At 40.7% G+C, this 25132-nt stretch overlaps 1 protein-coding gene and 1 non-coding gene across 8 annotated transcripts in view; both read left to right on the forward strand.

Annotated features, from left to right (window-relative positions):
- The window catches only part of VEPH1 (ventricular zone expressed PH domain containing 1), a 278619-nt gene that overhangs the window by 103631 nt on the left and 149856 nt on the right, over positions 1-25132 (forward strand). For 5 of the 7 annotated variants that reach the window (XM_029214795.1, XM_029214797.1, XM_029214794.1 and 2 more), the window contains exons 7-9: positions 1446-1666; positions 17245-17454; positions 18026-18423. In XM_029214795.1, the coding sequence (XP_029070628.1) occupies positions 1446-1666; positions 17245-17454; positions 18026-18423 (829 nt within the window). Of the gene's footprint in view, positions 1-1445; positions 1667-14992; positions 15040-17244; positions 17455-18025; positions 18424-25132 lie in introns of those variants that run through there. The other 2 variants (XM_029214800.1, XM_029214798.1) reach the window with 2 other exon arrangements.
- Positions 5976-6082, forward strand: LOC114891401. Its single transcript, XR_003792508.1, has one exon. It is a non-coding gene; the product is annotated as a U6 spliceosomal RNA (small nuclear RNA).

The following is a 25132-nucleotide window of genomic DNA, read 5'->3' on the forward strand; positions in this document are numbered from 1 at the left end:
GTATAAGAGACAAGTCAGCTAAGCCATTTTCTTGTTATTCACTCACGCCTGAGTTATTCATGCTGTTCTTCATCTTCAGTTTTTTGAAGGAACGTATTTAAGTCAACTGTGAGAGTTAACTTGATTAAAGCTGAGTGATAGAATCTACTCATTCGACCAGGCACATAAAATCTGTAACATGCTGACAAATGCTTAAAGTGAACAAATGAGAGAGGATGTCCTGTGGAGAGGAGGTATACCATTATGGTACATGGCATCATCTGACAGGCAGATGGATGGGGGGTGCCGTTGACCAGGCCTCCCCTGTCCACATGGAGTTAGTGAGTCATAGGCATAGAGGCTTGGCCCAAGGAGGAACCAGAGTTGGGAAGGGTGAATGTGGGGGTCAGATCATTAATGACGGTTGAGAGATTTGGACCTGGCAAGATAGGCTCATGAGACTACATATTTTTAAGAAAGGAGTAACAGGAAAAAGGTTTTATTTATTTTTTTTAAATTGTCTTGGAAATCAGGAAAAAAAACCTCAAAGAAGCCAATTAAGAGGCATTATGAATGAAACATTGTTAGCTTCAGCTAGCTCTCTAAGTAAACTCCCCATAGAATTGTCATCTGCAGGTCATGGGACTCTGACTTTTTTTTTAACCAATATAGACCTTAATTCTTCATCGTTCTTCCCCACCACCACCACCCCAGCTTTGTTAAGGTATAATTGACAAGTAAAATTATAAGATATTTAAAGTGTACAACAAATGATTTGATATACATATACATTGTGAAAGGATTCCCCCTATCAAGTTAATTAACCCATCCATTATCCCATATGTTTTAGCAAATTTCAATTACATGATACAGTGTTATCAACTATGGTCACTATGTTATACATTAGATCCTCAGACCCTATTCATCTTATAACTGAATGTTTATACGCTTTACCAACTTTTCCCTATTTCCCCCCCCCACCCACTAGTCCTTGGCAACCACTTTTCTAGCCTCTGTTTCTTGGGTTTGACTTCTTTTTTTAGATTCTACACATAAGAGATACCATAAAGTATTTGTCTTTCTCTGTCTGGCTTGTTTCATTTAGCATAATGCCCTCCAGATTCATCCATGTAATCACAAATGGCAGGATTTCCTTCTTTTTTGTGGCTGAATAACTTTTCATTCTATATATATATGCCACATTGTCTTTATCCATTCGTCTGTCAATGAACACTTAGGTTGCTTCCGTGTCTTGGCTGTTGTACATAATGCTTCTATGAACATGGCAGTGCAGATATCTCTTTGTGATAATGACTTCGTTTCCTTTGGATAGATTCCCAGAAGTAGGATTACTGGATCATAGGGTAGTTCTATTTTCAGAGGAACTGCTGTACTATTTTCCATAGTGGCTGCAGCAGTTTCCATCCCCGCCAACAGTTGTACACGTTCTCCATTGTTCTTGGCAGGAGAGAGCCAGGAGCTGCTTGCCGTTCCTGGTGAGTCAGCTGGCCAGCATGGAGCACTCGTTTCACCATATTCTCCTCTTGGAGATTAAGAGCATCACGGACACCTTCTCCTCCATCCTGGGCCCTCAGAGCAGAGACATCTTCCGCATGAGCAACAGCTTCACTGCCATTGCCAAGCTCCTTATGCGACAACTGGAAACCACCAAGGCCAGAAGTGACAGGTGAGCAGGGATCCCTGGGTACCTCAGGATCTGTTGTACACCCACTGAGACATAGCACAAAAGGCTATGTTTTCTTTTGTAAGCATAAAAGTTCCCAAAGAAAGCCAAACTCACTATCTCAACATAGAGTAACTTCTGAACAAATTATGACATTTGCCAGAATTTTTTCTAAATCTGTGAAAACCAGAATGTAACCAAAACAATCCTAAAAAAAGTGTAAAAAATACGGTAAGGGAAAAAGAATGTAGTGCAAATAATAATGTTTGTAGAACTCGTTTATTTATTTAACAAGCATTTAACAGTTGCTTACTCTGTACCAGGAACCCTGCCAAAAGCTAGACATATTGAGAGATAAAACATGTTCCTTTACCCAAAGAGCTCATTGTCTAGCGAGGAGGTAAATATTGAGTGGGTAATTAGAGAACAGTGGGAAGATTATGCTGATTATGATGCTGTCAAGGAGTTTGGGGAACACAGAGATGGGGGTACCTACTTATTCATGGAATGGAGAGGAATGGGAAGCTGAGATCAGGGAATGCTTCCCAAAAGAGGTGATATTTTGAACCAAGTCTTGAAAGATGACCAGATTGTACCAGGCTGGCTTTGGGGCAGCATGTGAAAGAGCACGGCACTTTCTGGAAACAGAAGTCATTTTGTCTGGCTAGGATGTGTGTAATAAGGAGAGCGACATTAGGTAACACTGATGAAGTGGTAGGCAGGGACCAGATGATGCAGGACATGACAGACCTTCTTAAGGAGTTTGAATTTTATCCTGGAGGCTGTGAGGAATCATGGTGGGTTTTTACATGTTAGGAGATGATCAGAATCCATGTTTCAGGAAGCTCACTCTGGCCCCAGTGCAGAGAACATCTCAGGCAGAGGCAGACTGGAGTCAGGTCAAATGAAGGAAGGACAGAAAAGTGTCCACAGATATTAGCAATTAGAAAATTATTGATGATTGTAGTGAGTGAGCTGCCAGTGGTATGGCTGGACATAAGACAGGATGCCTGGGGTTGAAGGGAGAAGATAGATACAATAAACAAATCTTGTCCTTTCAAGAAGTTTGTGGAAAAAAATAAAGACCATGCAAGATTGAGGGAGGGGTTTTATTATGTTTTGCTACATTTTGAATAAGGAGGCACTTGGAAAGTGTTATGACCTTAGAAGTTACAAAGTACTTTCAAATTCATCATCTCATTTGATTCTCATGATCACCCTAAGGGGTAAGAAGGGCAATTATCATCATTCCTATTTTATAGAAGAAGAAACAAAGGCTCAGAGACTGGTTAAATCTCTTCCCAAGGTTACACAGTAACTAAGTGATAAAAGATGGACTCAAATTTCAGATCCTATGCACTGGAAGGTATTCATTTATGGAGAAGGGGCAGGGCACATTTGAGACTAGCATCAGACTTTGTGAGTTTTGGGGCTAACAAATGATGCATATCATTTTCAGTCTGAAACAGCATTCCAAAAACACGAGAAGCCATCCTTACAAAATAGTGAACATTTAGTCACAAGGGTCCACTTTATGTCCAGCATGGCACAGAGCCTGGAGGTCCCAAGAGATATAAAACAAAACGTAAGACATAAAACACCGTTCCTCAAAGGTTTCACAGTCAGTGCATGTGATGGGGTTAATGGAAGTGCGTATAGCAGGCATGAGAGACATACAGCCAGGGAAACGAAGAATGTTTCACAAAGAAGGTGAAATTTAAGTTCATTCCATGTTTATTGAGTAGCTTCCATGTGCCAGGCATCTGCGTAGGTACCAGATTAAGTTGCGCAGTATGAATGAAAGTTCCCCAGATAAGCATTGAAAGGATACTCCAAACAGAAAGGACACTCCTCACATGCAAAGATAAAAGAGCTTAAGAGTGTGTGACCCAGACTAACGAAAAGCAACTCGTTCATCGTGGCTGGAGTGAATACATCAGTGGAGGGTGGGAGAGTGAACTGAAAAGTTAGGTCAAAGGCAGATTCTCAGAGAAGCAAGGAGTTTGTCCTGTAAGCGACATGGCGGCTTGGAAAGATTTTAATCCCGGGAATGAACACTGCTCCTAGCACAGTAATCAGCAGATAGCGGGCACTCAGTAAATATTTCTTCACTAAAGGACTAGGTGGATGAGGAAGTGGCTGGCGTGCTGGAGCCCTGAATGGATCTGGCTGGAGCTGCAGGCTGGCAAGAGAGAGAGTGGCCAGGGTGCTATTACTGCGGGCTTAGCAGCAGGCTCCCTCCATGGTGTGCGAGGCCTGGGCTAAATCAGAGGTGGGGAACCTAAGAAGTCAGGACAGATCTTTATAGTGAGAGAGCTTGGAATTAGGAAGAATCGATTATTGGTGAGAGGTGGGGTAAGGAGAAGGGGAGGAGAGTGAATGAAAACCCAAAGATATCTATCTTGAGTGACCACATACATATGGAAGAGGATGCTGAAAACCGAGCAAAGACGTAGCAGGAGGGGAGCCCATCTGGAGGACCTCTTGGCCCACTCCACACAGAGAATATTTTATGCCCAAGATGGTCATCAAAGTCAACAATAGCTATTCATCTGAGGAAGCCAGATAGCAAGTGCCCTTTTCTCTCAACACCATAGTTTTGATTGAGCATATAAAAATCTGTTGCTGCCTGGTTCAATGTCTAGTATAGATGCCTATAATACCAGGGTTTCTAATTTTGGTGCTCTTGACATTTGGGCTAGATAATTCTTGGTTGTGGAGCTGTTCTGTGCATTCTACAGTACTTACGAGCTTCCCCAGCCTCTGCCCACCAGATGCCAGTAGCAACCCTCCCCCTCAGCTGTGACAACCAAAAATGTCTCCAGACGCTGCTAAATGTCCCCTTAGAGACAAAAATCACCCCCAGTTGAGAACCACTGCTATTTACGTATTCCATTTAAAAACAGCATTTACACAGACCCCATGACCTGCCTAGCAGCAGCCTACACATGGCAGCATCCAAAAAATCCAAAGCCAGCATCATGAAGGGATGATTTGTCATCTGTGTGCAAGCACAAAGTCACTGTTGGGCAATTTTCATGATGTGGGGAACTTCAGTTTAGAGCTTCTACAGGTGGTGTTCGGGGGAGCCACCTTACATTCTGTGCTCAGCTAGCCTGCTCATTTCTTCTTCCAGTGGTGACCGGTGTGTGCGTCAGATGTGAAAGCTCGGGCGCGTATTCTCGCCAGCAGTCTATCCATTCTTTCTTGCCTCTACACAGACAAAGTTTCAAGAGGCCAGTTGACTCTCCATGAGATTATATGTGTGAAAAAGGGTTTGTATAAAGGAGAAACATGTTATACAAGGGTGTCACATTAGGCATTCTGACAGGAAAAATGATTCTTAATACGCAGGCCCAGTCCAAGTAGCAATAAACAACTTCCACATGAAAAGAAGAATTTAGGAGATATGTAGACAGGAGAAAAAAATGAGGTCTCACTGTCAAAATATGAGTCTGCATTAGGAAAATGCATTTCTCCTCCGTTTATTATTTTTCTGAGGGGAAAAAACAAAGAAAAAATTAAATGTGAAGAGATGAAAGGTCACCACTCCCTTCACATACACCACCACCACCACCATTGCCACCACCTCAGCCTCTCTCAGTTCAAAATACTTCACCCGTTTCAACCCTCTCTGTCAGTCTCCTTCTAATCGATTGTAAGTATTCGGTGGGAATCTCAAAAAGGCTGGTGTGGACAGCCAGGCTTTTGTATTAGCTGCTCATCCTCTCTAGGATGGTTGCTAGGCTTCTCTCCCCACATCTTTTCTCTGAATAGCCTTCATTGTGACCATTTAGCTTCAGTAATTTTAATCTGTGCCCCACAAAGCAGAAAGGTCCACACTTTTGTCTAAAGCATCCAGCAAAGTCTGATCCTTACAATTGAAGGGGAAATGAATAAGGGAAGAGAGCTCAAAAGAAAATTAAAGATGGATTAAATTCAAAACAGATGTCATCTAATTTACAAATCTGACACATAGCCCAGCAGGCCAGATTTTAGACTTCAGGCCAAAATTACAAGACTATCAAAAGAAAAACAATTAGCATCCTAGAGAGAATGAAAAACTGGAGGAGACGGGAGCCTCCTTTGCACCAAATGACTGAATTAATCGGGTGATTTTTTATTTGATGCACCAGGTAAGCACACTTGCACTTTTCTTGTTCCTGTATTTCAGGATGAATGTTTTTATCTAGATAATAAACCACCAGAGGCTGACTAACAGGACAGCCATGCAAAACATTTAGATTTTGAAATTAATTCTGGAGAAGCAAAAGAAAGATAACAGCAATTGTGGATTAAAAAAGGGAGGGTGGTGCTTGCTCTGGCAGCACATATGCTAAAGTTGGAACGATACAGAGAAGGTTAGTATGGTCCCTACTCAAGGATGACATGCAAATTCGTGAAGTGTTCTCTATTTTTCTTACGGTTACCAAGGGGGAAGGGGTGGGAGGGAAAAACCGGGAGATTGGGATTGACATATATGCACTACTATATGTAAAATAGATAACTGATAAGAACCTGCTGTATAGCACAGGGAACTCTAGTCAATACTCTGTAATGACCTATATGGGAAAAGAATCTAAAAAAGAGTGGATATATGTATGTGTATAACTGATTCACTTTGCTGTACAGCAGAAACTAACACAACATTGTAAATCAACTGTACTGCAATAAAAATTAATTCAAACATTTTTAAAAATAAAAAAGAGAGGGTGTCAAGATAGGAGAAAAGCTCTATACCTTTCACAACTGTATGAGCCCTAAGTAGCCTGCTGGGTGGCCACTAACCATTGAACCATTTGCTTGCTGGGACCCATGGGAAGCTGGGGAAAGAGAGGGTGGCTCCTGGCAGCTGTGTGCTGGCTGAGCAGTCAGTGATCCTTGGACTAGAAGACACCTTTGCCAATGCTTGTGGTGCCAGGGACCACAGAATTGGGGACAGTTTGTCACTGGTGGTCTTAGTAGGAGGTTAGGCTTGGCCCCAACTAGGGATGGAAGGTTTGAGGGATGGAAATTGTGAAAAGAAAGCAGGGGTGGGGGGGGTAAATAGGAGAAATGAGAAAAAGGTAGGGAGAAAGAGGGGCCAGGAAGAAGGCACAAGGGGAAAGCAGAGGGAAAGGAGAAAGGGCACCTGACACAGCCCTAAGTCCCAGGCCTGGGGGGCGGGTAACAGTTCCCTCAGATCCAGCTTTCACACCCTGGCCAAAGCCATCAAAGTCATGGGGGAGAAAGTTACCTTTAAGAAAAGTTTTAACACAAAGCATTAACCTCTGGCTTGATTAAATGGGTGTATGTTCTTTGGTTGTTTTGGTGGTGATGGTGATAGTAGTGATGAGACTGTGTTTATTCTTTGTTTTTAAGAATCAGGTGGGAGGTGAGGGGTAGGCAATGGAAGGTAAAATATAGTCAAAACCTATTCGGTAGGTTTAAATCTGATTTCGGGATACAGGTATCCCTCACTTTTCAAAAGTTCACTTTACGCTCCTTTGCTTTGAGGGAAGACCTACATTAGTACAGTCGTCTTGATTCCAGGACCCCTCGGATACCAAAAGCCATCAATCCATCGATCCTCGAGTCCCTTTTATAAAATGGTGTAGCGCAGTTGGCCCCTGTATAGGCTAGTTCCACATCCTCAGTTTCAACCAATGGCAGATCAAAATTCAGAATTCATTCTGTGGTTGGTTGAATCTGAGGGTGTGGAAGGGGGGATATGGAGGGCCAATTGTGTCTGTTTTTGCTAACAGAAAGAAATCCAAAGAGGATTTTCACTTTTACAAAAAAAAGGTAATTGCTTCTTCACCTTATACCCATTTCAGCTTAGGAAAGGCTTCATAGGAATGCTCAGATAGCAGGGGAAACCTGTAAATGGAAAGCAGTGACACAGTGGAGGGAAGGAAATGAAACAACAGTATGTGGGAGAGAATGAAGGGAAGATAGAATAAGGAGATTATGTTCACAAGGAAAGGACTCCAGGACATCTCCCCTCCTTGGAGTCACCCCAGAGTTTTGTTTTATTCTAAATTTCATGCATTGAACATCAAAGAAGTGGATGACAGGGTGGAACAGGGGATTTGAGTCAATGTGTGTCTGGAATGTATAGCAAAGCAACATGGACTGCAGAGACCCTTTTCCAACTGTGAGACCCTTTGCAACCTGTCATTCCAGAGTTCCCATCTTGACATCTGGGAATCACATCAGAACCCAACCCTGGTGTGATACACAGTCTCTGAAGGCACAGCCCGAGAGTTTAGGAGTGATGGCTCTTTACCGAGTCCACAGCCAAACTGCAGAGAGCAGGGAGCCAGGTTCTTCTCTCCAGCTTTTCAGAGAAGGCCATGTTTCTGAGTCTGATCAAGCTTTTAACCAGCTCCTACCATGTGATGGGTTCAGCTCTGGGAGCTTTTACTATGTTATATTGTTACATCGTCACAACAACAACATCTTTTAATATATATTAGGATTACAGAGGCTTCATACTAAAGCATAGTGGAGAAAACTTTGTGGATGGGCAAGAACAAAGTAAAATTCTGGTTTTTTTTTTTTTGGATGCGTTGAGTCTTCCTTGCTGTGTGCAGGCTTTCTGTAGTTGCGTCGAGCGGGGGCTACTCTTCGTTGCGGTGCTCCGGCTTCTCATCGCAGTGGCTTCTCTTGTTGCAGAGCACGGGCTCTAGGCACATGGGCTCAGTAGTTGTGGCTTGCGGGCTCTAGAGCACAGGCTCAGTAGTTGTGGAGCACGGGCTTAGTTGCCCCACGACACGTGGGATCTTCCCGGACCAGGGTTCGATCGAACCCGTGTCCCCTGCATTGGCAGGTGGATTCTTAACCACTATGCCACCAGGGAAGTCCCCAAAGTAAAATTCTTTACCCAGCCCCTACTCACCTCTAGGTTCATGGTAGTTCTTCGAGGGGCAATAGTGTAAATGCCCAGACATCAGCTCATAGAGTTTTCTTTCATTTCTTCCTTTAGTGTAGTCCAGTGTATCTCAAATTGTAGTGTGTACAAGATTTACAGTGTTCACAGTACTTCATTAATAAAGGAATTTTAAAGGAATGTCAGGGGTGACTTGCCTGTTCCTCCCCAAAGTGATACCACACTAACCTTTATTATTACCTCCTATCAATAGAATGCCTTGTTTGTGCCTCTCTTCCCACTGAAGGCTGCTCTTATCCAGGACTCCAGTTTGGTATCCCTTCCCCAGGAGGTCTTCCCCACCCACCCATGCCCATGGTGACCTTCTCTCTTTTGCCCTGCTACAGCTCACATTGCCTCTCCACACCTCCACACCTGAAGTCCTGCACTGAAGTGCTAGGCATCTTTCTGTTTACCCTCCAGTCTCCCCCAAACTTGACAGAGCTAATATTCAGAGCCTATGCACTGTGGAAGGAAAATAGAGTCTTAAAAGTGCTTACAAGAGCTCCCACTTTTTAAGGCAAGATATGTTTATACAAAGAGAAATTGATTCTTTGAGAGCAACTGTTGGCTCGAAAAATGCACATAAGGAGGTTCAGGACCATAATTAAAAACATGTGATGTTCTGGTCAGTGTTGCCCCCTGCTTAGGAAAAGCTGAATGCAATTTCACCCCACCAAGGTAACCAGAGTTTTCATAAAAAACATGTATATGTTTTCAATCTAGGGAGGTCTAGGGTGGTCACTTGTATAAAAAGAAAATTGGAACAACCATTTGTGGCAGTAGCTGTGGTTCTTGTTACTCCTCCATGTGTAGGGAAGGAAGGGCTTCGGTTTTTTGCCCCTCTTCTTACTGAAGAAGTTAAGTCTGTCATGTGGTACCATTTACGTTCCATCTGCTGTTCATTTACTTCCACCATTTGTCCTTCCTTAAAGCAGCATTTATGGTGATGTGAAGGTCTGGAAAGGTATTTCAGGAATTCATTTATCAGCAAGAGAGGTAGGTGGGAGACAGCATTACCAGCTTTGGAGCCCATGAAGCAGCCCCAGGGAGCACAAGGCCGCAGAGGGGCTGGCTCTGCCAGTGTGGACAGCCCTGCCAGGAGTGTGAGCGGCACAGTCACACCTTTGCCGGGGGGACCAGGCCCCTTTCCTGTAACACAGCTGTGTTCAAAACACGGGACACACAAGAGAAAATAGCTTTTCATCAGGCTTCTGTGGTTTGGCTTTCCCTTCAAAACAAGACAGGGAACAGCAGAGCTTTAGTCTGGAGGAAAGGAAAACCTGTGCTGTGGGAGGAGAGGTGAGAGGGACTTGACCCTAGACGGCCCCTTGTGGGAAGGGTGACCGCTGAGGATAAAACAGTTCTACTTGGGCTTCCCTGGTGGCGCAGTGGTTGGGAGTCCGCCTGCCGGTGCAGGGGATACGGGTTCGTGCCCTGGTCCGGGAAGATCCCACGTGCCGCGGAGCGGCTGGGCCCGTGAGCCATGGCCGCTGAGCCTGTGCGTCCGGAGCCTGTGCTCCGCAACGGGAGAGGCCACGACAGTGAGAGGCCCGCGTACCGCAAAAAAAACCAAACAAACAAAAAGAAAAACAGTTCTACTTGACCCTGATGACCCAGCTGTTTGCTATTTTCATTCCCCAAAAGCTCCCTGTTCCTTTTTGGTATCCATCATAATTGAACTCTGAAGTTGCTATTTGCATGCTGTTTCCTGAGTTTTGAACACCTTTCAGTTTTTGTTAAAGGGGACACCAGAATTTATTTTTCAGACCTCTGTGAAGGGTTGCTCAGCGATTATATGTCAACTCTGTTCTGGTGTGTTCCCACAGGATGTTACTCGGCGGCATTAGCATATAATAATTCTTGTTGGTTACTGTGCTATCACCAGTCCCAAAATATGTATTGCTTCTTCCTGTGGTAGAGTCAAAGGCAAACTGAAGGAAACACCTACTGAGAGGCAGGGGGAAGAGGGTATGAAGCGGGTGAACCCTGGAGGTGGATACTTGAGTTTAATGCTGGGTTTACTAGTTGATCTTCAGTAAATTAGTCGACGTCTCTGTGTCTCAGCTACTCCATCTGTGAAATGGAGATGGCAAAGGGCCTGCTTCACTAGTAGAATGGGCAGACCGGATGAGGGGATGTATCAAAAAGGATAACTTAACCATTGCCCTGCTCTTCCAGTATTAAACGATGGTGAGTGACAACGTCTTACCTTTTTCCCTCTTCAGGCCCAGTGGTTGCATTTCATGGCAGATACCCTCCCCTTAATCCTCATGGCCAGCCCCCATTACCTGCTCACGTTCCCAGAAAAAAAGTTAGCCTAGAAAAGGAGGAGCGTGTTGACTCTACAATTCTCACTCCTGATTCAGAGTGTTCTGATGACATTACTATGTTACATTTTTGTACTCTCTTATAATTTTCAAAGTGCTTTTGTAACTCGTGCCACATCCAGATGACAATTCATTAGGACCTGTCAGCCTTCTGGTAAGGCTGCCGCTCACCAGGTTTGCCCATTCTAGGCTCGGGAACCTTGACTAATGATTCCGGTATGGTTCATCATCATCTGAACCAGTATCTGTCAGGGGCAAAAGGTGAAAAGGTACCTTTACCTCAGAACTGATAAAGACCCTGGAAGGCTTGAGAAGGATAAAGCTATGGAATGTGAGGGAACTGCATACAGTTTACCACACTCCAAATAACACACAGTTATTTATTTACTTACTTATTTACTTAGCTGCGTTGGGTCTTCCTTGCTGTGCGCGGGCTTTCTCTGGTTGTGGCGAGCGGGGGCCACTCTTCTTTGCAGTGTGCGGACTTCTCATTGTGGTGGTTTTTCTTGTTGCGGAGCACGGGCTCTAGAGCGCAGGCTTAGTTGCTCCGTGGCATGTGGGATCTTCCCGGACCAGGGGTCGAACCCATGTCCCCTGCATTGGCAGGCGGATTCTTAACCTCTCTGCCACCAGAGAAGTCCCACACACAGTTTATTAAGTCTCACCTCACTACAGAATTAGTGAAACCCCTGGCAGCTTTGCTTGATTAAGGGAAAGTGCCTCTGCCCTGGTCTGCTTAAGATTCTGTTCTTTCAGTGCCTGGGCCAGTGCTTCTCAAACTTGAATATGCACTGGAACACCTGGGGATTGGGTTAAAGTGCACACTCTGATTCGGCAGGTCTGGGATGGAGCCCGAGACTCTGCATCTCCAACAGCCTCTAAGGTGATGCTGATTCTGCTGGTCCAGCAACCTCACTTTAAGCAGCAAGGGCAGGGGCTTTGCACTTTTTGCTGATCTTTTTCTGTGTCTCATTCCTTCTTGTGTTGGTTTAATGAAAAGAGAACAAATGACTGAGCATCTGTATTAGAGTGATCACTTCCTCGTATCAGGACTTTTAAACTTTTGTTCTATTAGCAGAACGTTCTCTCTCCATGCCTGCAATTGCTCAGAATTCATCCTTGAAGTACAGAGATTTTTAAAAAATCGACCATTTCTATATCCCAGTCCTTGTATGCTCACACAGTAGGGAGGGTCGCTCTCCTATAGTCCACAGTCTTTAGGATGCTGCAGAGGTAGGAGGGACTGTATGGTCCTTCCTGGCTTAGAAAAAGAAGAAGCTTATCTTCCAGGTTTGGTATCACCTGTACAAGCTGCCTTCTTTCGGTATCAAATGTCCACATTGGGCAGTAGCCACCTAGAGTTTTACCATTTGACATTTTCATGCCCATTCTGTATTGGGCTACACTGTCAAATCCATTATCTTGTATAATGTTTTCAGCAATCTGGTGATACAGTATCATTGATCCCATTTTTAGATAACAGAAAAGTCATAAAGAGGTTTGCCTGTCACTAACAGGAGATTGGAGTCATAAACCTAGATCTTTTCCCTGGAAGGCCATATTCAGTCTATTTCCCAGCCACGCTCTCCTTTCGAAGCCCCTAAAAAGAATCTTGTTGTGGATGAAATAAACCATGGAGTCATTTCATTTCAGCGAGTTCTATGTTCTGGTGCCCATATAACTGAGCACCTGCTGGTCTCTGCTCTTGTGCACTGAGGCAGTCAGGGGCAGAAGAGAGTACCAAGAATTTGGATTCAACATCGTCCTTTCCCTTAGTATTCAATTTTAGCTTTTCCAGAGGCATTACTCATTTCAGTTCCAAAACAGACGACAGTGCCGTGGAGCTGGGGGATCATCTCTGTCATTCTTATGATGATTGATGACCCAAGACACTGCTGAAGAGTAGGGAACATAACATCCTAAGAATTTAGGACTCCTATGTGGATTTGGTCCATCATATTCTCCTACTTCTCCTCTAACAAGCTCAACTCTGCAGGATACATACCCTGGGCATGGGATCATAAGCCAAGCTCATCAAAAGTTAACTAATATTATTTTTCTTTGATTTAAGGAGCCAGGAGGAGAGGCTGCCAATCTCTCCACCTCTGTCAGCTTTATAGTCTCATCTCCCAGCTTAGTGAGAGCAGTGAACTGCCCAAGGACCAATTCGTTTCTAAGGGGGAGTCCCGCTCACACAAGAGGGAGATAATTAGGCCTTCCCCTGCCCCTCCTGGGTATCCCTAGAGATGCTTTTACAAACTTTACCTTGGCAATAGACACCAAAAACTGTTCAGACTGGAAATCATCTGAGCCTCTTGTAATGTGGCATGTTGAGTTAAAGCCAAGTTAATATTTAGGGGATTATAGAACTCTGACAAAGATTTCTGTAAAATTACCTCTGGAGTTAAAAGCAACAAATGGAAAAAAAAAATAACAACCCCCTTGCATGAGCCCAACTCCCTGGCCCCCACAAATAAATGTAAACAGGACCGGGACCTCCACTCTCCACCCATACTTTCACATTTGTGATGCATTTCTTTGCTCTAAAAGGAATGCAGAGTTTCTCTCTCTAAAAGATTTTTGTTTTTGAACAATTCTCTCCTATCTATTTATACTAAATTTAAAAACCAAGAGAGGTCAAAGAGCAGTGAGTTTTTTTTTATAAATTCAAACTTCTACCTACTATTTTCTGACCTTTCAACCTATTGGAACAAAAACTTATCCTAATTCTCTGCCAGCAAAACTCTGTGACAAATCCAGGTGGATTGATGGTCAGTAACAGAAAATTCTCTCTGGTCCATCTTGTGGCTTTGGCTACCTTGGAGGCCCTTCATTACCACCCCTATCCCATGACTCCTGTGTTATAAAATCTCCAAATCATAAAAACAAGAAAGATCGTGTATAAGAGAGAAATTCTTTGTGGTGAGAAACCTACTCATCAGTGACCCTCATCAGCCTTGTATCTAGAGATTACTTTTCTGGCCCAGACATTTTATTGTTGCTTCTTTACTTATTTAGCCCTTTGCAAATCCCTCTTTTCACTCCTACTCTTGCTCCTTGCTTCTATCCACAGTTGATATTTACCAAACGACACTGCCCCATCCCCTCCTCCCTGTGAGTAGGGGGAGACCAGGACCAGGAGAAGCAGCCAGTGCTTCACAGACATCTGGTAGACCTCCAGAGGGTTTTTTGTGGGTGCAGGGAGCAGGCTGGCTTCAGAGATGTAGGTGGTCTCAGTTCATTTATTCTGCAAACACTTCAGGTACCTGTGAGTGTCAAGCACTGTGCCAGGCACAGGGGAACAAGGACGAGCATTATAGTTCCCTGCCCACTGAGCAGCAGGGATTTACCCAGGAATAGGGTAGCCAGATGAAACTAATAGAAATACAAGACATCCCGTTAAATTTCAGGTAAAGAACAAATAATTTTTTAGTATGAGTATAATCATTTTAGTATAGTACAATACATTTTTTACTATGTCCCATTAGAGACATACCTATACTAAAAAAAATATTTGTTGTTTATCTGAAATTCACATTTGGCTGGATACCTGGCAACCTGCCCCAGAGGCACCTGACCTAACCCTCTTGGGTCAGCGGATGTCTAGGGTTAACCCATAACTTCTTTCATGCCCAGAGTCCCCTCGGGGATGCCGTAAGGCAGTCTGAAGGTGAAGGGAGGCATACTCCCAGGTGCGAGAGCTCTGACTCACACAGTCCATGGTGCTTAACAGCCCACACTTGGTGACTGGAGACAGGGGCAGGGAAAGGGGGCTGGGTGACTGTCCTCTCCTAAAGTCTGATGCCGTAGCATTCTCCAGGGGACATCAGTACCTTCCAGGCTATGGAATATTGATCTGCCTGTGTCTAGGCCATTGGTGTTTCCTTTTTACATTAACACAATGCCTAGACAAGGACAGATAAAGCTTCCAGAGGAGTAATAATAATAATAACAATTAATAATAATAATAAAATTTAACATCTCCTGACTTCCTGTTTTGTGCTAGGAACAGTGCTTCACCCCGATTCTGTCATTTCAGCTTCCCAACAACCCTATGAGTTAAGTATAGTTATTATCTCTATTTTGTAGATGGGGAAATTGGTATGAAGAGGACATGAAATAAAAGATCTCCATAAGTAAGAAAATTTTATTTAAAAAAATCAGAAACTGATCCAATAAAATTATTGAGGGAGATTTACTATAATCATGTGAAATTTGAAGTTTTTTGGAAGAAAATGCTATTATTTAAACTGTTGTTATAACCCAGAGCTTTATGTAGAAAGAAGAAACTAGTAAATGCATAAGAAACTATACCTCTAACAACTTGTATGTTTTGAGATTTAAAAATTTGTTTAATGCTCAACATCTGATATATACATATTGGGGTATACTTTGTGCTTCACAAATTTTTAAGTTTTAATAATCCCATCTATAGAAATTTCTAAAATAAAGTTCAAAAATAAAGGTATCTTTCATTTTTGAAATGTGATTAGGTTCCAAGGAACCAGAGGAATTCTTTAGTTTGGCGACTATACATGGACTAACATAGATAGAAAATAAATACTGCCCCCAAATTTCTCATCTTGAGAATGATCTTTTAAAATTAACCTTTGTAATCATGATGGTTTTTAAAATACCATCCAGTGACAGCACTATCTTGATTTTATTTGGAATAGGAGTAAAAATTCAGCTTTTAGAATCTTCTGGCTGGAAGATGTAAAAACCTCCCATGTGTTTGTGGGCATCCAGTATCTTATGTGTGTCAGAAAGGGAAACGTGTTCAAGATGAGCATTTATTCCCATGTGCTGGTTCTTGAAATCTACTCATGTATATTTCACTCAATCATGGGATGGAAAATAAGTTTTTCATTATCTATGCAAAACCATAGGAAGCCTATAAAAGTTATATTAAAAATGCATTTAAATTTTCTCAGAAATAGCTTATTACACAATAAACAGTGTCCTATTACTTAATGTATGATCTACTCTCCTTCCCAGTTTTCACCTTCAGCATCTCTCCCTGGGCTGGACTAACAGGAGGACTCCAACCCCTGAGGACCCAAAACTAGGAACCCTCCCTCAAGGCCAGGACCCCTCTCTGGGCCAGTCAGAAAAGCTGCAGGATCCAACCCTTCAACAATGCCCACCACAGACATGGCCCCAGAATAGGTGGAAAGTAACTGAAAAAAAATGATCAACAGCCCCTCTATGTTGGTTTTCCCTAAAAAAGCAGTGCCGCTAAGAAAACCGAGATTTTATTTTCTCACCCTAACTTAAGAAATATGACAGGTTTACTTTGGCCCTTATGGAAAAATAGCCATATGTTTGAAAAAGCCAGGATTTTTCTGTGAATTTGAGGCGCCTTCCCTCAACCTCTAGGAAAAATACGAAAACCAAGTAAATACACACAGACAACCAACAGAATTATTAAGCCATCTTGGTGAATGGATTCCTAGAGATTATTAACCCTTGTGTTTATAAGGAAAGAATTAATCCTAACCCCAAATTATATGATTGATAGTGATTATTAAATTGAAATTAAAGTAGCTCTAGTCTGGCTCGATATTAGAAGGCAGGTAAGGGAATATAAATGCATACTACTTTTCTCTGATCATTCAGCACCTCAGTGAGCATCAGTGAGCTATTTCTGCAGCTTGTCTGTGGGATCTTACTCTATCTAAGCCACTGTTAGCCCTTAGAGAGGTAACAAAGTTATTTCACAAATAGCCCCTGCCTTAAAGGAGGTAATTTTAATGACCCACAGAGTGTTTTATAAATTCTACTATACAAGATATTTGGAACTATTAATGTCATTCATGGAAAACCTCTTTCCTCCAACATAATAAAATTCAGAAAGATTTTTCTTGCTTCATAAAATGGAAGAGTCCCACTGATTTCCTTAAAATAACAAAACCATGAGTTTACACAGTCCATTTGAAATGTTCTTATTCTAATAATTTCAGTACAAACAGATCAGCATATATAAGTTTTCTAGAAAATTCCTGGCATGAATTTCATATGAAAGCATGCTTTGGAAAGCTAGATAAGAATATGGTAGATGACCATAAAAACTGCTTTTCATCCTCTGAATCCTTCAAAAGGATTTCTCATACAAAGTTGCCATAAACACCAATGTTTCTAAACTTCTGGCAGAATACACTGTAGAAGCATTTTCAAAGACCTGTGTCCACAGTAGTTACTCAATAAATATTTGTCAAATGACAAATTAAAAAAGTGAGCATGTACAGTTTTCAGTTTTGAATAAGAAGCAGTTAGCAGTTAACATTGTTCTGAAGGGTATGTGTGATGAGCATCGAATGCAATGATTTTCATTCTTTTAGGAGAAAACTCAGCACTGAAATCGAATTTCTTGAGAAGCTGGAAGAAGCCAGCCTCACTGTTGATGAAAATGAAGATCATGAAAAGCTCCAGGTTAAAATACAGGCTTTTGAAGAGAAAATAAATGCTGAGGGCAACACCCCTGGCTCAATCAGAAGATATAGTTTGGACCAAATTTCTAAGGAGGAAAGAAAAGACATTAGATTTAATAGGTATAAATTTTGTTTGGCTGGTTTTTAGAATATGTGCTTCATGTTTGCTATTAGTTTTGTTATCACACTTCTATTAAGTGGTTTTTAAATATCTTTTACCTATAGCAAAATTCATCCACAGTGCTTTCGTTATCCAAAGAAGCTCGCTATATTAAAAGGAGAATTCAAATAAAAGTCACAAACCTATGGTTTATTTTTTAAAAACACTTCTTAAATATAAATATGCTGATATTGAGAATGACTGTCAAAAGCTTTTCTTGATTTCTGATGAAAAAGCAGAAGCAAAAGTAGAAAAAAGAATATAAATATGTAAGTTCACCATTTCCCAGGCACTTTTGCCATGAAACTGATTTTTAAATCTTTGTTTTGGGAGGTAGCCTAGATCTACAAAGGTTTAGCTTATTACATAATGTGTATGTTTTATCAAATTCTGTTAGTAGCACCAATTTTCAGTTTCACACTCTAGAGGAAGTACCTTTTGCCCCAGTGCTATTATTCTTTCTTTTTCTTGTCAGTAAATGGTAGCCCAGCTTCTTTACCTGCCTCAGCCTTCCCTTTGTTTGTATTGTAGGTCAAAGAGTTTGGCTTTGCACACCGCGCTAACGAATGACTTGAGTTCAGAGGATGGGGAATTTGTAGAGAGTGGAGATACGCCAGCCAGCATCTCTCTTTCAGAAATAGACCCACTTGGCCAAGGACATGACAGGTCGCCCTTTAAGGGAGACACTGATGGATCACAACTGGTAAATTCTTCAGTTTCACACCCAAGTATTATACATATAGAATCTGAGAATTTGCCAGAAACAGTTAAAGAAAACTATCAGGAAGAAACTCCAGATACAACCTCAAGGCCTGTAGAATACCATGATAAGCTCTACTTGCACTTAAAGGAAAACCTCAGTAAAGTGAAAGCATATGCTGTGGAAATGGGAAAGAAGATTCCAGTCCCTGACCAGTGTACCATTGAAGGTAAGTGACCTGAACTCACCAAACTTATGAAATTTCAGGTATCGCTAGAAAAAACAAAAAAATAAAACTCCAGTAATGTAAATCACCATACCCTTCTGGATCTTTTGCAAAATAGATAATTTGAAAATACCCTTACATTATTTTAATTGCTTTTTTTCCCCAGTAAGTTTAATCATCTTTTTGATTCCATTTGAATCTACCTAAATCTACCAACTCTGATTTTTTCAAACCTCAAAATATATTGTTTCTGGTTTCCCATCCATAGTGTTCAGGAAAATTCTGGAAAGGGATATGTGGCCCCCAAAATAGACTCTGGGGTAGGTGTCCAGCCAGAGGCATTTTCAATCCACATAATCATGCAAGAAAACTGTGGGCAGCGTTGAGCTCCAAGAGATTTTCCTTCTATTCATTCAACAAGCACTTATGAAGCAGCTACCGTATGCCAGGCACTGTGCCAAAGGTTCAGTTATGAACCAAACAGACGCACTCCCTGATCTCTTGGAGGTTAGACTATCGAAAGAAAAGATCGAAGCCATAGTCAGGAGGTGATGTAAGGTCAGGAGCCAGTGAGAGTGTGAGCTAGTCAGAAAACAACAGACAAAGTAAGAAAAGAATGTCAGGGCCGGAACTTCCCTGAGGTGCCCCATTTACGGAGATGCCAAAAAAGCTCAATAAAATTTTAAGTAAAGTCAGAATTAGTAACAACATCTTGCCAAGCCATAATGAGCTGAGGCAAAAGGAGGTAAGTAGTAATATTGAGCATGTCTTTATTTACAGTTTTGATATTTTGTTTATCATGGACTTTTTGTATTAATTTTGATTTTTAAAAATATTATTTATCTTGACTACTAAATTTTCTGGTGCTCCTTTAAATTCTGTGCCCTAGTCCTGGCCCCAGGAAAGATGATGGGTTGGAGACACAGGTACTAAAATGGCAGAGTGCCCAGGGCAGGCTTACCCTTCCGGTAGTGGGTTGAGCAGGTGTGGATGGCTGCAGGCACTCTCGGGCTAATTAGATCTTTCCTACAGTCACTCTTAAGCAGCAGCCATGTTCTTCCCTTGAGATTTAGATTAAGGTCCTTGCCCACTCCTAGGACATAACATCTTTTCACAGGTTTCAGCTCCCATAGAAAAAGCCAGGCAGCCTCTCTTCTAGAAAGAAACACAGCTGAAGGATGGGGAATCCAATTTATATTTACCCACCCACTGACCATCATCCCCTTTCATGTTGAGGTACTAGGAGGGTTTTTTCATACTCTACTTTCTATTCCCTTCTCCCACTCCATATCAGAGGAAGGTGGATTCTCATGCTACCAAAGGAAAAGGGCAGTTCAAGCATTTTGTAATGACAAATATTACTGTTTAGCATGTTTGTATAGAATCTGACATTTTCTCTTTTAAAAAACTGAAGTACAGTAGATTTACAATGTTGTGTTCGTTTCAGGCATACAGCAAAGTGATTCAGTTATACATATATATGTGTGTGTGTGTATATACATCTTTTCTTTTTCAGAGTCTTTTCCCTTATAGGTTATTACAAAATATTGAGTATAGCTCCCTGTACTATACAGTAGGTCCTTGTTGGTTTATCCATTTTCTATATATGTATTAGTGTGTATATGTTAATCCCAAACTCCGAATTTATCCCTCCCTCCCCCTTTCCCCTTTGGTAACCATAAGTTTGTTTTCTATGTCTGTGGGTCTATTTCTGTTTCGTATATAAGTTCATTTTGTATCATTTTTTTTAGATTCCACATATAAGCGATACCATATGATATTTGTCTTTCTCTGTCTGGCTTACTTCACTTAGTGTGGTGATCTCTAGGGAATCTGACATTTTCAAAAGTGTTTACATTAATTTATTGATTAGCCTTCTTAAAACTCTTTTTTGAAATGGTAACAATAAAAGTGATATTGCTCATATTCAATATAACTTTTGGATAATTAAGTACACCAGGACTTGAGAATGGCTAAAATCAATAAGACTGAATTAACACACTCTTAACAATTGCATGCTTCACTAATTATCTATGTATTTAACACACATGTTGGAGAATTTAATATAAGAAAGGTTAAGTGAATTTCCCAGTTTGACAGAGGACGTCTGTAGCAAATATAAAGTTAGATACATTTTCATCTACTGGAATAGTTTTTTATTTTTTTTTTAAGTTTAGCTTAAATCATTAAAGATGTACTATACGGTGAGGTTTAATCTTGTGAAAATGTGAAAGAAGTCTGGCAGAGTTACTTCAGGCATCTGGTTGTCAAAATGATATTTCTTATGGCCTTGAATTCTTTTGGGAGATTGAGAGTTAACTAGGTGACTTGGGTTTTTTTTCACAAAATATTGAATGAATCCATCATCTTTACTTAAAAAAAAAAAAAAAGTTTTTTCTTTTCATGTTTTCTACCAAGCATGGCCTAGAACTGAGAATGTATTTTTTTAAGTTGACATTTTGGATTCATTCATGCTTTTGTAATTTCCAGGAAGTTCCTGGGAAATGCCTTGCACTGAGATATGAGTGAGGGATTGAAGATTTATATGACTCACTGTAAATACATCCACGGAGAAGGGACTGGTACTGACTGCAGGAGACACATTGTTATTATTTCAGATTGTGTAGACCACTCAGCAAAACTCCAGCAGTCATCTGGCTGACACAGTTTTGCTTATTGTCATGAGATCACTCGGCTCAACAATATTGTGTTTCTTTCCTTAAAAATTTAATGAAGAAAGATTTAGGCTTAGGATTTGTGTTCTGTTTAATGTATTGTTGGTATAAAAGAGGGATATTTAGTCTTTCTTGCTAAATTATGCAAAGTAGTCAAGAAACATAGAGGAGAACCATAAAAACCACTTCCACACTATTAAAAAGACAAATAAGCCAGCAGGAAATAAGAACAAGAACAACAACAAAGAATTAAGAACAATTTTAGACTGTGCTAAAAGGACATGACAAAACAATCCTTTAAAGAAGTTCTTTTTGTATTGGTTTGAATCATATGAAAAAAACTGATGTTCAACTTCCTTATTTTGACTGACAAAAACATCACTTTCATATGGTTCAACATAATACTTCAGTAATAAAATATGTTGAAAGAACAGGAGCCTCATAGTCACTGTACAGCAGAATTCAGTATGTGGTGAATCAAGTCACAAATAGCATTCTTGTCCTCAGTCAGCCATCTTATTACTGCATGATATTGATCACAGTGGGAACAGGCAATGGGCAATAGATCAGCACAAATCTATCATCATATCTGGAAAAATTGTCAAACCCCAGGTCTTATTGAAGCTGGGTCAGCAGTTCATTTTGGGTATGAAAGCCTGTTATTCCCTAGTCAGTTATTCTCTCCTGGGCTCCATTGACCTCTGGCATAGGAGCAGGTTTGCCAGCCACTGAAAGTTAATGTATTCATGTGCAGAGTGATAGTCTAATACCTGCCTGATTATGTTTACATAAAAGACCAGAGGAATTTTGTTCATCTGCCAAGGGGTATTTTAAAAATCTGAATCACTGGTATTCATTTATGTGAACAAAAATGATTTAGAGGTTAAAAACAAAGCACATGATATTGAAATAAATCCTTGAAAATCTGGCCCATCACTGGAGTTCTATAAAGGAAGATATAAAATCTTACAAAAACCCATCAATGCTGCCTTGGTTCGCTTTGAAGTATTTCCTGATTGGGTGAAAATACATCCCATCTGTAGAGCACATCAGCAAAGCTGACTTGCAGAAAGCTAATTTTAAAGCTGGTAATGTGGTCCTTTCTCTAATAGACCCACATGAGTTGATTTTTCTTGACTCGAACAGATATGAGAATGTACAAAAATAAAATACAGCTCATTGTAAATATCAAGAAGCAGGTGCTGTTTTCATAATTAATTATAAATAAGGCTTCCTTATTGAAATTTTGCATGTAGTCAAGTCCAGCCTCATATTGGGATGACCGAGGAGACAAAGCCTACACCAATCTTTTACCTCTTTCTCCTCAGTTGGTCCAATCTGGAGGGTAATGATAACACTGATCCACTTAATGGTTCTGGGGGAGGTTTCTTTCTTTCTTGTTTAGAATAGATTGGTTTAATCCTAGGATTAGAATCATTTACCCATGGGAAGAGTTGTAAGATATGCAGGTAGAGAAAAATCCTAAAGTTTTTCCACACAATTTGAGAGGGAAAACAACAAAATAGGAAGATGTCACAAATTCTCTGGAACCTCATTTCACCGATGTGGTCCACTGAACTCGTTTGGAGAACACTTGTTAGGGAAAAAATTTTCTAGAGAATTTTTCTTGGTGCTTTGGAATTTATCTTGGGTGACCTACTCACCAGTTCCCATTTCTCCAGAGTGGATTTGAATCAAAAGAAGACAGGTAGGATGGTGGCAGGGTTCTCCCCTTCACTTTCTCCTGCCACACACATCCTGCTTTCTATAATCTACATTGGCCCATGAGAAACACCCAAATAATATGAAAAGACCCCTTCTGAACTCCTGTCAAGTTAACATCAAGTCACTGCCCTTGTTCATCCCCAGCCAAGAGTAGCTGTAAGGCCTAGACAGATACCATGTCACTGGTAAGGATGTTATGCACTTAAATCCACAACCTAACTTGTTCTACTAGAGGGCATCAGATAACTTTATTTCTCATTAGTTATATTTTCACAAGCTCTTATTAAAAAATAAAAAGTTTGATTTCCTTTGCACATTCAAATAAATGACTAAAGAAAAATGCCCTAACTGTGCTATTGGACAAAGAAGTGTGCTGCTTATTTGCATACTTGCATTTGGTTTACCTGATATTATCTATGGATGAGATGTTTATTCATCCAGCTAGGAAACAGTGCAAAGTGAGATTGATAAGCACGTTTTGTATGGAAATTGGGAGAAATTATCTGTCAGTAAATGAAATGAGTCAACTAAACTCTTGAAATGGTTAGTTCCTCTAATATAGTGTCCACCTTGGGTAGGTGTCTAATGGATTTAAAGGGACTGTGCTAATAAATAAACAGAAGCAAAAGTAAGTACATAAACTGAGCAAAAAATGCATAGGAGTGCCTTGCAGTATATCTCGCCCTAAAAGTAGCCACATTAAAAGAAGAAGAAAGAGGAGGAAGAAAAGGAGGAGATAGCTAGGAGCAGAAGTAGTCTGCTGTGACATATTTCATATTCTTAAATATATTCTTCTAAATGTATTATTTGTAAAATAGAAGGCTATATGGCATTATACTTTTATGTCTGTAGTGAGTATTTTTATCTTTTTCTTAGGGAAGCTCATACTCAGAGATTATTTTCAGTCTTCTGTTATTGTTGTTTGGGGACTGTCTTTACTCCAAAGCATACAGTGGTGGACAAAATGGTCCTGAGCCACTGATGGTCCCCAGCAGAAGGGTACATTCCAATCCAATTTGCCACAAACCAAATTTCAGGAAAGTGAATGTTACTTTTTTTAATTTACTTTCATTATGAAACTGGCAGTATGTGCCCTGTAGGGAAACAAAATGGTCCCTAGATATCATCAAATCTCATTTAAAAACTGAGCAAATCTATATTTCTGAGCTCTGTTGTTGAAGAGCTGGTAGCCAGGAAACTGGAAAGAGATTATATGGCTGGGTAAAGGGTTTTGATATGACAGAGGAAATGGGTGGGTGGACAAAAGATGGTTTCCTCTTGTTTGCTCCACATTAACCATCAAACTTTAGATGATGGAGGATTTTTAAATGTTTTTCTAAAAACGTAGGCAATCACACAGTCAGCAATCAGGAATTCAGGTGTTTGATAATTTGGTGGCATTTATTTGTTACAGTCCATTGCCATAGAGGTGCATATTTACAAAGAGCAGATGAGTCTGTCTAAGGCAGACAGAGCCTCATGTCACATATTGGCAGACCCACTTGGGGTCAGTGAAAAAGAGCTAATTAAAGCACACCAAGTCCCTGGGTTTCCTCTGTCAACATTTTTGACCTGTCCACATTAGAGACCAGTGAGAAATTATAAAAGGCATTTTTTTCTTTTTATAATAAATGATTCAGTGGACTTTTAAAAATAGTTTATGGAAAATACTCATTTTTAGATGAAATATTCACATCAATTATCAATTATGCCATCATTAAAATAGGCCACAAATTCAGGAGACATAATGCCATTGCAGAAACTCCGATTCTGTTTCTCATATTAAAACCCCTAACTTCCAAGTAGCCTTTTCAGATTGGCTTTTTTCACCTAGTAATATGCATTTAAGCTTCCTGCATGTTCTTTTTTGTGGCTTGATCGCTCATTTCTTTTTAGTACTGAATAATATTCCATTGTTTGGATGTATCTACCATTGTAGTATCATATAGACTAGTTTTACTGCCCTAAAAATCCTCTGTGCTCTTCCTATTAATCCTATTACTTCACCCATTAATTCTACAAATATTTCTGAGTGCCTACCACATGCCAGCATCATTCTAGGAACTGGGAAACATCAGTGAACAAAACAGGCAAATATCCTTGCCTTCACAGAGACTGTTCTAGTAGGAAAAGACATACAATAAATAATAGACATGATAAATAAATAAAGTATGGAGGATGTTAGAAAGTGATAAGTGCCATGAAAAAAGTAGAAATAGAGCTGGCTAAGAAGAAACAGGTCAAAGAAAAGGATTTACATTGTGTGTGTGTGTGTGTGTGTGTGTGTGTGTGTGTGTGTGTGTGTGTGTGTG

The sequence above is a fragment of the Monodon monoceros genome, unplaced genomic scaffold (genome assembly GCF_005190385.1).
Source record: "Monodon monoceros isolate NGI ecotype Baffin Bay Population unplaced genomic scaffold, NGI_Narwhal_1 Super_Scaffold_11, whole genome shotgun sequence".
NCBI lineage: Eukaryota > Metazoa > Chordata > Mammalia > Artiodactyla > Monodontidae > Monodon > Monodon monoceros.